Source organism: Mustela nivalis (genome assembly GCF_964662115.1).
Source record: "Mustela nivalis genome assembly, chromosome: 3".
NCBI lineage: Eukaryota > Metazoa > Chordata > Mammalia > Carnivora > Mustelidae > Mustela > Mustela nivalis.
In genome coordinates, this window is record NC_139022.1 from 140,725,224 (window position 1) to 140,740,651 (window position 15,428).

A 15,428-nucleotide genomic window follows, 5' to 3' on the forward strand; every position below is an offset into this window, starting at 1 on the left:
AGGTTCTGAGATTCAGCGATTCTGATTGTTTCTAAAGTGGCTTTTAAAAAATAGAATCATCCCTTGGGGACTTTGGGAAGGGGGCAGAGTGAAGTAATAATGATGAAATTGATGTCCTGGCCTTTGAGTCAAACTGCCTGGACTAGATCCCAGCTCAGCGCTCACCTTGGGCACATTCTGAGCCTTCTGTGTGTTTGTTTCCTCATCTACAAAACCGGTGCCTTCGTAGTTCCTGTCTCAGGAGCCGCTGTGGGGATTAGATGAGATAATCCAGGGAGAGCCCTCGGTAAGTAAACTCAGCCAGTGCGCTTTGCCTGATGTCCAGGGAGATTGCAAATCTAGCTACTTCTGCCTAGTGGTGGTGTTATGTGTGTTTTGGAGCAGTTTATGAAAGGATAAATAGTTTTGTTATTCGCAGAGGTAATATAATTCAAATATAGAAATGAAAAAACAGCCACGACAGGTAGCCAGTCTGATTTCTGTCTGGTTCCTGAACTGTAAACAAAGGTTAGAATTTTTAAGGAAACTCCATTAGTCAATTAACCCTCGGGCTCAATTTTTATTAATCATTTTATTCAGTGATGTTTATTTTCACTTACTTAATTTAGATTCTTGAATGCAGACTTCAAGAGAATGTTTATTTTTCTCAATTCATTGCTAGAAAGCAAAGATTAGAAAGTTATCAAGAAAGATAGGATATGACATGGCTTATTTAGGGCAGCTGCCTCACGCGTGCCGAAGCCTTGGTAAGAATCTTGAACCCATCAGTCACGTGGCTGCTATGATCGGAGTTCCAAATTAAAGCCTCATATTTTCTACTTCGTGTTACTTAAAAATCAAAGTATGTCTGTCATTAGACAGCATCAGGCTGGATATGATAGAGGGGAAGATTCAAGTCAAAGAGATACTAAGACACAGTTTGGTATTTTTCCTTTTCATCCTTACCTACCCCTTCCAACTTAGCCAATCCAATTCAAATAACATAAATAACATAAAATTATTTTTTTCCTTTTACTGATTGCTGATTTTTAAAGTAGGAAATAAAGGACTTTTCTTAGGCTTACCCAACCACCCCACAGCATGCGAAAATAACTTTCTACAATTGTCTGTGCAAGAGGCCAAGGATGCCTCCCCCTTAGCCCCTGTGGAATGAGCTGTCCAAGTAACCTTCTTTCAGGCATCCATTATCCAGCATACTTACTGCTTAGGTCAAAAAGGGAAAAGACTGGTGAAATGTGTATAACATCCATGGTATTCCCACTTGAGGTTGAACTTCAAAGGGAAATCTGCCATCACTATTTACTTCTCCATGGCAGGAGCTCCTAGTAACCTCAGGTAATGCAAATAAAGTGAGAACACTGGATGAGCAGACCATGGAGAGATCATTTTTAAAAAAAAAAAAAATTAAATCTGGGGCGCCTGGGTGGCTCAGTGGGTTAAAGCCTCTGCCTTTGGCTCAGGTCATGATCTCACGGTCCTGGGATCGAGCCCCGCATCGGGCTCTCTGCTCGGCAGGGAGCCTGCTTCCTCCTTTCTCTCTGCCTGCCTCTCTGCTACTTGTGATCTGTGTCTGCCAAAGAAATAAATAAAATCTTTAAAAAAAAATTAAATCTAACTATTGTTATTGAGGTATAGTTGACATATGATATTATATTACTTAGATGTACAACACCGTGATTTGACACTTACGTACTTTATGAATGATCACCACAATAAGTCTAGTTGCCATTGGTCACCATACATGTTATTGCAATGTTATTGACCATATTCACTGTGCTGTACTTTACATCCCCATGACTTATTTTTTTACATTTGGAAGTTGGTCTCCTTTGATCGTCACCTATTTTGCCCATCCTCCCCCACCCCGACTATGAACACAAGGAGATTTTATTGTGCACAAGATAGATATTCATCATGCCGTGGGAATGAGGCGATCACTCTGGCCAAGAAAGACTTTCACAAAAATGTTCTGAGTGCTAATATGACTATCTATTCTAAAGTCTTCTTCTGTACATTCTGTTGTCTTCCCAACATGACCCTCTAAATATCTATATCCACATAAGGAAGTTTAAAGTCTCTTTGCAGCTAAGATGTCCTGCTTCCTCAAACTGACCTTTTGTCCCATAACATACTTAATTTTGCCTTGTCTTCTGCACTTTTGCATTTCTGTAACAATGGAGACCCAACCAAAATCCTTGAAATCTTGTCTTCATTTAACTTTTGTTCCAAGCCTCAAAAATCATAAATCATACAGCAAAAATAGGGCAACATCTGTTCTTCGCTTAGCCCTTGATTGCTTCCTTTGGGATGGTAGATGAAGTGATGTTATAACTTTGAGCTATGATCTGAAAGTACATTGAATCAAACAAAGATAATCTTACCTAGAACAAAGTATCTATGAAGGACATGTCTGACATTCAAAATCATTTTTATGGAGGCAGAAAATTTTGCTGGGAAGAGACTAACTTAAGCCAACTTTGTTAGTTATCTGGAGTTGTCATAATGAGTACCACAAGCTAGGTGGTTGGAACAGGAAATGTGTTGTCTCACAGTTCTGGAAGCTAGAAGTCTGAGATCAAGGTGTCAGCAGAGTCATGCTCCCCCTGAAACCTGTAGAGGAAGGATTTTTTCCTTGGCTCTTCTTAGCTTTTGGTGGTTTGCTGACAGTCTTTGGTGTTCCTTGGCCTGCAGAGGCATCATTCCAATCCTCCATCTCTGAGTATATCTGAATCTGTGTCCAGATTTCCTTTTTTCTAAGGACGTCAGCCATATGGGATCAAGGCCTACACTAATGTCTTTATTTTTACTGTATTGCCTCTGTGAAGACTCTGTACAAATAAGGTCATATTCCAAGGGACTGTGGGTTAGAACTTCAACATATCTGTTAGGGAAGGGAGACAGGACACAACTCAATCTGGGATACCAGCTTAAGCAAAAAAAAAAAAAAAAAAAGGAATTTATTGGAAAGATATTTGATGACTTACTTAATTGAAAGAAGAGCTAAAGCAAGAAGACCTAAAAAGGCAAGAGCATGGTTGCCCAATCACCCAAGGAGCAGGACCTACTTCCAACCCCACTAGGAAGCTGCTGTATCAAGCGGCCTCCACTGACTTCCCCATCTTTGCATCACTCCACATGGCATTCAGAATCCGAGGAGAAAGTCTGATTGGGTCACTACGTGGCCAGAAAAATTGGGAGCGCCATCATTTGCTCTCCCAACAACATGAAAACAACAGAGAAGAGATAATTCCCAAAGGCTTTGGATTGCTATTACCAAAATAAAGGAGGTAGGATATTAAATGAATAAAACTAAATGTCTTATCTAGACTCTCCAGCAGGAAATGAGGAAGGGAGCACAATTTGGGAAAAAATATTTTCATGTAGTCCAAATTCATGATAAATTCTATGTTCATAATAAATCCTTGATGATTATTAATATGGCCATTTAGAAGAGTTTGTCAATCTGATATGATTTGCCTTTCCTGTAAGTCAAGATCATGGAGGGAATTCCAGCTAATCTGGATTCTTTTACTGCATTGTCTTTAGTTATATTCTGCTACCATGTCAGGTTTATAGATAGAGAAAATGAGTTCCCAAGTGAGTCTTTCTCCCAATCTTTGGTCCCTTGTTCCCTGTACTCTGGTCCAGGTCAGGACACCTGCTGTGTTGCTGGCCACGGGAAGCCTCCAGTCACATTACAGTCGGCTGCTCCCTGATGCCTTCGAGGGAAGGGTATAATTCACCCCTCTCCACTTCAGAGGCACCCTCTTCTCATGTTCTGGCACGGAGGGGGCTCTCTTTCTTATTCCACCCTCTTTCCCAAGTCATCCCACCACCACCTCTTCAAAGAATATAGCCATTGTTATGTTAGTTAAGCTTTGAATTAAGAAAAAAGAAGAGGTGGGAAAAATTAAAGCCAGTTGCATAAAATGAGGGATATAAGGGGGTGTCTCATCATTAAATGGTATAAAATCTTAAAGAATAGACTTATCCTCCAAGCTTTCTGTTTGCACTTATTCTTTGAAACTTCCAAAGAACAAAGATCTGATAGACCTACTGGAGTATTTTGCCTGTTGTTAAATTCCCTGAATGGCCTGGGTATGAAGGTGGTGATCTCCAAGACTGGAATAACATGCAGGGAGCAGTCTGAGAGGTAGAGACCACATCACTGAGTGGAGCAGGTTGCATCTCTCTCTGGAGGAAAGAAGGAAGCTAGTACACTGGCAGAGCAGGGACTGGTAAGCAGTTTGTCCCATGAAGGAGAGCACATCCCAATAAATGAGGGTGAGGTGGTCTCTACTAGTAGGTAGGACATGGTGAAGCAGGGAGTATTTGAAATTTTACATTCTTGGCATCAGAGAAACAATTAAATGGCCTAGTCGCGAAGTATTGCGTGTCATTTCTGTTCATAACTCCTTGGCCAGACAAATCATTTGGCCCCATCCAACTACAAGGAGGTCAGAAGCACATGTGGCCAGAAGGGGGAGTTGGATATATTTAGCAAACAGCAGCAATGACTTCTACTTGTCAAAATGCAGACTCCCTCCCCAACAGACTTGGATTCAGGAGATCCTTGGAATCTGCATTTTAAATGGGCCTCCTCAAGTGAGTCTGATGCAAGGGAGAAGAGTGGAGTCTCTGGAACACTGACTTAGAACTTCGCCTCAGGATGGCCAGGTGATCAAGAGGATGGAAGCAAATCTGATATCCAGTTCTTAGTGCTCAGATGTAGGGGCAAGCCTGGGAGACTTCATCTTGTTATCAAAGGGGGCCACAGATGCCTGGACACTGTGGTCCAGAGGGCTAGACAGAAGATCCTAAAGTCCCCAGGCATGGAGGTAAGTGTTGGAGCCGCACCTGAGACAAAGCAGGCCCTCAGGTGTGTATCAAGCGTCTCAGTGACAGGGAGAGGAAGAGGGCTGTGGGGCCAACTCCAGCAGTGACTCTCAGCCATGATCTGAGGTTGATACTTATGTCCACAGAAGTCATGGGCAATAGCACATCCCATTATGTAATTGCTTCTTTCTTACCTCTGTTCTTTACTGGCATCATCTTCCCTTCCTCTACGACCCTCTCTCTCTGCCTTCTCCCCATTATTTTCTCTTCTTTTCCTTCCTTATTTTTCTTCTTAGTCCCCCTTCCAACTTTCCTCTTTCCAGCATTTCCTCTTCGTACACCCCTCTTCTCTCTGCTCCTTCTCCACTCTTCTTTCTCCCGAATCATTCTTTCCTCCTTCTCCCTCTCATTCCTCCTTTCCCAGGGTACCCACGCCTTCTGTTCTCTCTCCAGGTATTATGCGATCTGCTGCCAGCCTCTGGTCTATAGGAACAAGATGACCCCTCTGCGCATCGCATTAATGCTGGGAGGCTGCTGGGTCATCCCTATGTTTATCTCTTTTCTCCCTATAATGCAAGGCTGGAATAATATTGGCATCATTGATCTGGTGAGTACCTGTGCAGACCCTGCTAGTTTCCTCTCTTGATGAACTTTATTTTCTTGGAATTCTAAATAAACAAACAATATCAGGTTGGGTGGATAGTCTAAGAAAGATTCTGATAGCGGTCTGAGTGATAACGGTAATAGCCGATAAATGCAAGCTAATATTTTGGAATGTTTGCTGTATGCCAGAACGTATGCTCAGACTCTACATAGGATCCTGATAACATCCTTCTCTCATCTCATCCAGATGAGGAAGGTCAGGCTCAAAAAGTTGAAGTGACATGCCCAGTAAATAGCGGAACAGGTACTCAAAGCTTAGCATTCAGACTACAGAGCCCGAGGCATGTGAGGTGCCCCGAGAGGCCTTCAGCCCATTTCATGGCTTCCGGTGATCTGCAGAAAACATGCCACATGGGTAGAGGCTTCCAGAGAATGGAGCCTTCCAGAGGCTCCTGGGCCAGGAGTGAAGAGAACTGGATCTTGAGCCCAGCTCTGTCCCTGACCCTGAAGGACTGCAATGAGAAGGTGCACTGGTCTTTAGTGGAGGAGCATGTCTTGCAGGGGTGCAGGAGAGCAGCACGGCATGTGCATGCCAGTCATTTGCCAGCCCCTGTCCAGATGATCTTCAAGAGTCTTCCAGCTCTGACACACGGTGCTGATAGTGCCAAACTTGCAATGAAGATCAAGAGTTACCATGGGGTTCACTGGCAGTGATAGATCCCTAAGGAAGTTGTTAAGCAGTCACTTTTCAGGGGGGGACCATGTTGCGGTAGGAAGGGGATTGGAGATGACAGATTGAGAGCAGGCTTCCATCCAACAATCCTAGTGAGAGTAGGAGCTGCTTGTTCTTCTCTCCACCACATTCCCAGCCCCTAATCTTGCCTTGTTCTTTGTCCAGGAGAGGATATCCAAGCCAAGGCTGGGCCAGGATTTGCATGTGGTATGTCAGAACAAGAGTTCCTTGGGCTTCTGAAAGAAATGCTGGGGACAAACGAGTGGAGACGTAAAAGGGGATTCATACCAGGGAGACTGTATGGATATGTTCTTGAGTCCTATCCTTCTTCTTTCAAACTTCCAGTTTCACCATTTTCAAGGGAGATGACATTCAAGTTTCCAATGACCAGTAGAGTAATAATTATGGCCGGCCAATGTTGAACACTTACTGTTGGCCGAGTCCATGTGCACTTAATCATCACTTCTGTAACCCTCACTCGGGCCTCACAACCATGCCATGAGGTTGATCCTATCATTGTCTTCAGGAAAGGAGCATCGGAGAAGTTAAGTTATGAGCTGAAGCCAGATTGGCAGGGAGTGGTCGTGACTCTAGCTACTGCACTCCAGAGTCGAGGCTCTTAATCCCTGTGCTAGACTTACTCCCTAATGAAGAAGGCATTTAGAAGCATAAGCTTTTTTTGTGCATCAGAATTTTCAAAAAGAGTACAACTCTCTTACCTTTGGATATAGAATTTCTAAGGGAAATCATTTTAGGGAATTGCTGTCCATTTTGAGGGTGAGATAGAGGCATCCCCAATTCACTTCATGCAGCTGGGGAAGGGGGCATCTGCTTGCTCTGAACATGCCTAGTATTTGCTCCATGACGCTGTGATCGCGTTGCCTATCTTTCCACTCACCTGCACACTGAACTGGCCTAGAGAGAAGCTAGCATGGCCCATACGTTCACAATACTGATATAGCTGCTTCTCACCATTCGCAGTAAGTGGGTTCTATAAAGTTGCCACAAGTCCCAAATTAGCAAATACTGACTCTGCTCCTTGGAGAAATACAGGGCTAGTTTCCTACAGGTTCTGGTCATAATATTTTCATCGACTAGTCAATACATAATATATGCTGCTTAGCAGAGAGGCCCACGAGATATATGGTAACTGTAAGGCTGATACAAAATAATGGAAAATAGAATCTGCAAACACCAATCAGAAGAAAGCTGGTGTAGCTGTACTATTATCAGTGATAAAATATATTTAAGGCAAGCTGTACTGCTTGAGATAAAGAGAAATATTTCCTTATGAGAAAAAGGTCAATTCAATAGGAAGGTATACTTTAATCTTATAATATGCTATGAGACAAGATGCTAGATAAAACACAAATAAGATAACATGTATGTATTATATATGTTATTCATGCATTTGCTCATGTATGTGTTCACAGGGGATGCAGGCTGACCTCGGACAGCTCTCTTCAGCCAAGGGCTCTTCCTAGACAAGGCTGATAACACAGAGCTGTCAGTAGACAGAGTTTATAGTAGGGAGAAAAGTCTGTCAATCTTTACAAGAGATCACAATATCTAATACTAGTGAGGTTTATTCCAGGAATGTAACACAATCACTATAATTCACTGTATTAATAAAAGAAAGAGAGAAATACCACAAGATTGTCTCTTTACTGCCAAAAATTCATTAATAAAATTCAGTATCTATTCATGATTTTTAAAAATTCCCATCAAACTAAAAACAGAAGAAAGCATCCATAAGAAACTTCCAGCAAGTATCATACTTAATAGTAAAATATTGAAACTCCCCTCCTGAAACTGAGAATGTAAAATGGTGTCCACTATTATCTCTTCTATTCAGGATTACACAAAAGGTCTTATCAAGTTCAATAATGCAAGAAAAATGATGCTAGGATGGGAAAGGAAGAAGTGAAATGGTTATTATTGTAGATCACATGAATAGTTAGAGAGAAAATTCATAAGAATCTAGAAATGAAATAGTAATAACAAACTTAACACAGTTGCTGGATACATTGCCATACAAAAAAATTTTCACCAGATTTTACATACCAGCAACAAGCAATTAGGGTTAAGGACTTTAAGGTGGTACAATTTGTAATAGGATAGCAAGTCATATACTTAGGAATAAATCTGACAAAAGATTTGCAAGACATTTACACAAAAAAATTTTAAGATATTACTGAAATACATTTTAAAGGAAATAAGTAAAGGGAAGGATCACCATGTTTGTGAATTGGAAGGCTTACCATGGGAAAGAAGTCCATGTTCCTCAGTCATTCTACATCTCCAATTAGAATCCCCAAAGGTCTGTATGGAGATTGATAAGCTAATTCTAAATTTTATATAGGAAATGCTGAGATGTAAGAACAGTCTTGAAGCAGAGGGGCCACAGTTCAAAGACTTTTGCTCCCAGATATGTTGTGTGCAGGCAGACGGGGAAGGGAAGAGATGCAAACCCCACTCCCTGTTGGGTAGAGAAACTGAAGGACGATTTTGTCCCCATCTCATTTCTCCTCTTTCCCGGGGCCTTCAGCCCCTTGTGCAGAGACAGTCCCTCTGCGCCCCGGGATGCAATCCTGTTCCTTTCTACCTTTGCGGTTCTACATGCTATAGGCTTATTAGGAAAAGAGAACTTGGCTGATAAACCTTCTTCTCTCTTTCCTCCTTTTTTTCCTCTTGTGGTTTCCCCTTCTTTTCCTCTCCTTCCCTGTTCCCCTCCCTTTCTCTCTCCCTTCCAATCCCTCCTTTGCTTTTTCATCTTTTTTTCTTTTCTCACAATTTTCCTCCTTCCCCTCTGGCTTCTTTCTCTTCACTTTTTCCTTCCCATTCTCCCTTCTTTCCTTATGTCTTCTCTCCCTCCAACTCTCAGATAGAAAAAAGGAAGTTCAACCAGAACTCTAACTCTACGTACTGTATCTTCATGGTCAACAAGCCCTACGCCATCACCTGCTCCGTGGTGGCCTTCTACATCCCGTTTCTCCTCATGGTGCTGGCCTATTACCGCATCTACGTCACAGCGAAGGAGCACGCCCACCAGATCCAGATGTTACAACGGGCCGGGGCCTCCTCAGAAGGCAGGCCCCAGCCAGCTGACCAGCACAGCACTCATCGCATGAGGACAGAGACCAAAGCAGCCAAGACCCTGTGCATCATCATGGGCTGCTTCTGCCTCTGCTGGGCGCCATTCTTTGTCACCAATATCGTGGATCCTTTCATAGACTACACCGTTCCTGGGCAGGTGTGGACCGCTTTCCTCTGGCTTGGCTACATCAACTCTGGGTTGAACCCCTTTCTCTACGCCTTCTTGAATAAGTCTTTTAGACGTGCCTTCCTCATCATCCTCTGCTGTGACGATGAGCGCTACCGAAGACCCTCCATCTTGGGCCAGACTGTCCCCTGTTCAACCACAACCATTAATGGATCCACACACGTGCTAAGGTGAGTGTGGAGGGGCTTGGTGGTTTATTTGCATGATTCAGAACCGGTACCTCTCCAGTTTTTTTGTTTCCAGAGGGGTTGTTCTTGAAAAGCTGGGAAGCGTTTATGAAGATTAAGGAAAATTTACTATCTGGTTGTGACGTAGAATAGTGGATAAGGAGGACTTGGGCTCTGGGGGAGACTGGCCTGTATTCATATCCCGCCTCTGTAGTTCTGTGACCTTGGGCAAGTCATTTAACCACCTGAACTTCAATTTCAATTTTTTAATTTTTTAATTACCTACATCACAGGGTTTTTCTGAGGATAAAGTTAGCTAATGTGGGTAGAGCAAACAGTACAGATCCCAACACCTAGTAAGCACTTAGCAAATATTATCTGCTATTATTTATAGGTGGTATTTTCGGTAGTGGTTAAAAGCATGGGCTTTAAGTAAAAGAGACTTTATTCTGACTCTTAGTGCCACTACTAACCATTTATATAATCTCTCTTGATTTTATTTTACTCAACTGTGTAAAAAAAAAAAAAGTCACATCCATTTCATAAGGCTTTTGTGACAGCTAGAGATAATGTATTCATTTAGGGCCTGACACAAGGTAAGCACTCGTAATACTCCTAACAATGTTACTCATATGATTAGTAGGAGCAGTAGTAATAACATATGGCCTGATACCCTAAAATGGCCACAAAATAATGTGATCAATGAAATAAATAGGAGTCTGGATGAGCAACAGTAATACCATGTGGTAAGAGGTACATTGGGGGTGTGGGTAATTGAGAAAGGGAATTTGAGGAGGAAAGAAGCTGATTCGGCTTTAGAAAATCAAGAAAAGCTTCCGAGGAAAACATTTTTTAACAATTTGAGACTTGGGGGAAAGATCAAGGAAGCCGTTCTAGCAAATTGAACAGCATGAGGCAAGAAATGCAATGTCAAAGAACATGGGAAGGTCAGGTCATTTACCCAAGGTCACCTGGGTTGATGGAAGTGGGAGCAACTTCGGAGCTGGATGTTTAGTAGTGAGCAGTCAGGATGTTTAGTAGTGAGCAGTCACGATACCTTTCTCTAAACCCGGAGAATTTTCCATCTCCCCTGGGCTAGAGTCGTTCTCAACCATAAAAAAAGCAGCATGTGTTAAATAAGTCCATTCATCCTGTAGCAAAGATAAATTGTCAACAGCGCTTTCTTTCCTTGCCTCGAGATGCACAGGCATTTCTACAAAGCAGCTCCTTCGTTGACACAGTCATTTAATTTTTCTGATGGCAGTATTCAGCTGTCCCAGCAGCTGAAAACTGAGGAATTTTCATTTGCGTGTGTAGGAAAAGAAAAGAAAAGAAGGTCTGCAGTGAAATAGAAACACTTTGCCTCAGAGACTGCTCAGAAGCCTGAATTCAATTTACTACTACTAGGGTGGGCAGACTTAGAGTTAAAGCCTAGTCTGGTGTTGAGATTCCAGCAGGTGGAAAGGCCTCCAAGACTATTCCTCTAGGCCAGCGTTCTCTCCTGATTAGTGCGCCTTAAGCGAGGGTCGTATGAAGAATCCATCCAGGAGGTGTGTGTGTAAGAACTTCTGTGTGGGGGCCTGAAAGCTATTTGCCTTAGCAGTTGCCTGAGTCGGGGCTGTCAGTGACTCACAGAGCATGCCTTTGCTAATAAGTCCATTATTCAGAACTGGAGGGGCTTTTTCCCCATAGAAACTGTCCCAGAAACCGTTTGGGGGTTTCAAGGACAGCCCAAAAGACCTGTTTTACTGACATGGTGTTTGATTCCTGCTGCATCCAGAAACTCTGTGGTGGGTTATAAATGCGAAGATGGTAGTTTTGAGGTGGCTTGTGGATGTAGTCTCCATACTTTAGTTTTCGTATTTCTGCATAAAGTAGAGAAGAGTGCAGGAAGTTGGTCTGAGCTACTTTTCTGGGGGAGGTAAGGAATGTTTTAAGAGCCAACACAGAGAGGACTTGTTTGGAGGCTGAATCTGCTGCAGTGTAAGCTTTGCAAAGACAGGAATCCTGCCTGTTTCGTTCACTGCTTCATACCAAATACCCAATATGTTGCCTAATGTACAACAGGAAGTTAAACTCTTTTTTTTACGATTTTTTTGGAACTTAAACTCTTGATGGGTGAGTTAATAAAGCATACAATTAATTCTCTAGGTCATTTGTATGAGCACCACTTAAGAACAACATATGTTTTTCTTAAAAGTCCTGTAAGCAGGACATCAACACATTCAAATGGATTTAAGAAATATAAAACCTAAACAATTAAAAGCAAAATCAGCTTTTTTCCTATTGATCCTACCCTTCACCTCAGAGACAGTTAAAACTAGTCTGGTGATTTTTAAAATGCATTTATGAACATTCATAAAAACATACACATTCATAGATTTCTCTCCCTTTATTTATTTTATTTTACTTTTTTTCATCATCATAAGTGCACTCCTTAGTCCCCCATGCCCTAGTTCACCCACCGCCCACCACTTCCCCTCCAGGAACCATCAGTTTACTCTCTAGAGTTAAGAGTCTGTTTCTTGGTTGGTCTCTCTTTTTTCCCCTTTGATCGTTTGCTTTATTTCTTGAAACCCATATAGGAGTGAAATCTTAGGAGATTTGTCTTTCTCTGACTGACTTATTTTGCTTAGTGTTATAACTCTCTAGCTCCATCCATGTTGTTGTAAATAGCAAAATTCCATTCTTTTTATGGCTGAGTAATTTACCACTTCTTCTTTATCCATTCATCTATCAGAGCACACTTGGACTGCTTCCATAGTTGCTGTTGTAGATAATGCTGCAATAAACATAACGGCGCATGGGTAGCTTTGATTTAGTGTTTTTGTATTTTGGGGGTATTTTTTTGTACCCAGTGGTGCAATTTCTGGCTCATACGGTAGTTTTGTTTTTGAATTTTTTGAGTGACCTCTAGACTGTTTTCCAGAGTGGCTGTACCAGTTTGCATTCCCACCAAACCGTTTGTACATTTCCTTTTTCTCCACATCCTTGCCAACACCTGTTTTTTCTTGTGCTTTTGATTTTAGCCATTCTGACAGGTGTGAAGTGACAGGTCATTTTAGTTTTAATTCACATTTCCCTGATGATTAGTGATGTTTGAGTATCTTTTCATGTGTCTTGTTAGTCATCTGGATGTCTTTGGAGAAATGTCTGTTCATGTCTTATGCCCATTTTTTAATTGGGGTGTTTGTTTTCTGGTTGTTGATTTATAGAAGTTCTTTATATGTCTCGGATACTAACCCTTTATTGGATATGTCGTTCGCAAATATCTTCTCCCATCTCATAGATTGCATTTTAGTTTTGTTGATTGTTCACTGTGCAGAAACTTTTTGTTTTGATGTAATTTCGATAGTTTATTTTTGCTTTTTTTTTTTTTTAAGATTTTCTTTATTTATTTGCCAGAGAGAGAGAGCACAAGCAGGGAGAGTGCCAGGCAGAGGGAGAGGCAGGCTCCTAACTGAGCAAGAAGCCCGATGGTGGGACTCTATCCCAGGACCCTGAGATCCTGACCTGGGCTGAGGGCCAACTCTTAACTGACTGAGCCACCCAAGCATCCTTATTTTTGCTTTTATTTCCCTTGCCTCCTGGGACATGCCTAGAAAAAGTTTGCTATTGCCAGTATAAGAAAAATTACTGCCTGTGCTCTCCTAAAGGATTTTTATGATTTCAGGTCTCACATTTAGGTCCTACCTCCATTTTCAGTTTAGTTACCTTTGACAAAAGAGAAATGACTGACAATGGGAAGAAGACAGTTTTCTTCAATAAATGGCATTGGGAAAATTGGACCGCCACATGCAAAAGTATGGAACTGGACCACTCTCTTACTCCCTTTATTTTATATAAATTAGGTCATTTTATATGTACTATTTTGCACCTTGCATTTTATCCCTTATGAATGTATTTTCGAGATCACTGCACCACAGAATATGTAGATCTAACTCATTCTTTTTAACTGTTCCACATGCATGTTAAAATTTATTAATTTCCCATCAGTGGATATGTAGGCGTTACCAATCTTTTGCTGTATCTATCTGTATTGTTTTTAATGCCCTTAACACTTTTCTTTGTGTATATGTATTTCTTTTTTTAAAAGATTTTATTTATTTATTTGAGAGAGAGAGAGCGTGAGAGGGAAGAAGGTCAGAGGGAGAAGCAGACTCCCTGCAGAGCTGGGATCCCGATGTGGGACTCCATCCCAGGACTCTGGGGTCATGACCTGAGCCGAAGGCAGTCGCTTAACCAACTGAGCCCCCCAGGAGCCCCTGTGTTCATGTATTTCTTTTAGAGAGCTCCCCAAAGTGAAATCGCTCCATTTAAAAATATTAGATGTATTGTAAGATCAACCTCGCAGAATACTGTAGTGATTTGCATTCCCATCACAGGCTGTGAGAGTAGCTTCTACTTCTTCCTTTCACCAACACGATACATAATTTTTCTTTTACTATTTTGCTAATTACAGAAATGGACTGTCACTTAATTTGCATTTTCCAGATGATTTGGTAAGTTGAAACTCTTTTAAGTTAGTTACTGACTGATTTAAAAGTTGTTGGCATATATTTATCCTTGTACAAACTGCATCTTCACATATGTGGTGCTTTGTTTGACAACTTCGTTCTATTTTTCTAATTCATTTCTGAATATTATATTCTAAATATTAATCCTTTCTTCTATAGTTTGCAAATACACTTCGTTCTCTTCTGCTTGCTTTTGAACTTTAACTCTTTTCATAAAAAGGTATTTGAATTTGCAAAGCACTGTTGATTTGACTTCTTACAGTTAACCTGTCTTCCTTTTTGAAATATTTTTCACATTAATTTTCCTAAACAGTGTACTTTCCTGGTTTGCCTCCTGACGCACTAGCAACTCTTTCTTAGTATCTTTTATAGGTTCTTCCTTCTCAGGCCTCTAAATGTTAGAGTTCTTCAGGGCTCTGTTCTTCATACTTTTCTCAAATGACTTTCTCACTTAATGTGATTTGACGATCCATAGTTTTTGTGCCATCAATCTCTCTTTAATTAACAGCTCTAGATCATAGCTGTCCTCTAAGCTCCAGACCACAAAATCCAATTTGCTACCTTGACAGCCTCACATAGGTGCCTCTTGAAAATCTCACATTTCATGTACCTAAACAGAATTCTCTTGCATACCTCACCCAGCCCCCTACTCCAACCTTCCAGGCTCTCCTCTGTCTCCGTAAGTGGACCTGCCATCTACCACGTTACTGAATCTGGACACTCTCTGTCACTCTCAGAGAGAACTACCATGTTAAACTGCAGATTTAAAGCTTTAAAAAAGAAAAATCAATCGGAGCGCCTGGGTGGCTCAGTGGTTAAAGCCTCTGCCCTCAGTCAGGGTCCGAGGATCGAGCCGCACACTGGGCTCTCTGCTCAGCAGGGAGTCTGCTCCCCCCCACCCTTTCTCTCTGCCTGCATCTCTGCTTATTTGTGATCTCTATCAAATAAATAAATAAAATCTTTTAAAAAAGAAAGAAAGAAAGAAAGAAAGAAAGAAAGAAAGACCAATCAGCTGACATTGAAAATATGGAATTTGATCTAAATAAATGTGAAACACAGAATCCAACACGGGGGCAAAAATGTAAACCACAGAAGTGAAGATTGATGCCTGAACATCCCACTGCATGTTTAAAATTTGGAATTTGAGGGCCATCTGGCTGGCTCAATCAGTAGAGCATGTGACTCTTGATTTTGAGATCATGCGTTTGAGCTATGGTGAGGGTAGAGATTACTTAAAAAAAATAAAAAGAGAATGAATAGAATTTAGGATTTGTTAAGCGCAACTTCAT

At 41.5% G+C, this 15,428-nt stretch overlaps 1 protein-coding gene across 4 annotated transcripts in view; it reads left to right on the plus strand.

Moving 5' to 3' along the window:
* The window catches only part of HTR4 (5-hydroxytryptamine receptor 4), a 181,443-nt gene that overhangs the window by 116,262 nt on the left and 49,753 nt on the right, over positions 1-15,428 (plus strand). For 3 of the 4 annotated variants that reach the window (XM_082724325.1, XM_082724327.1, XM_082724326.1), the window contains exons 5-7: positions 5,290-5,443; positions 6,338-6,379; positions 9,057-9,625. In XM_082724325.1, coding sequence (XP_082580451.1) covers positions 5,290-5,443; positions 6,338-6,379; positions 9,057-9,625 — 765 coding nt within the window. The remainder of the gene's footprint in view (positions 1-5,289; positions 5,444-6,337; positions 6,380-9,056; positions 9,626-15,428) is intronic. The other variant, XM_082724328.1, reaches the window with a different exon arrangement.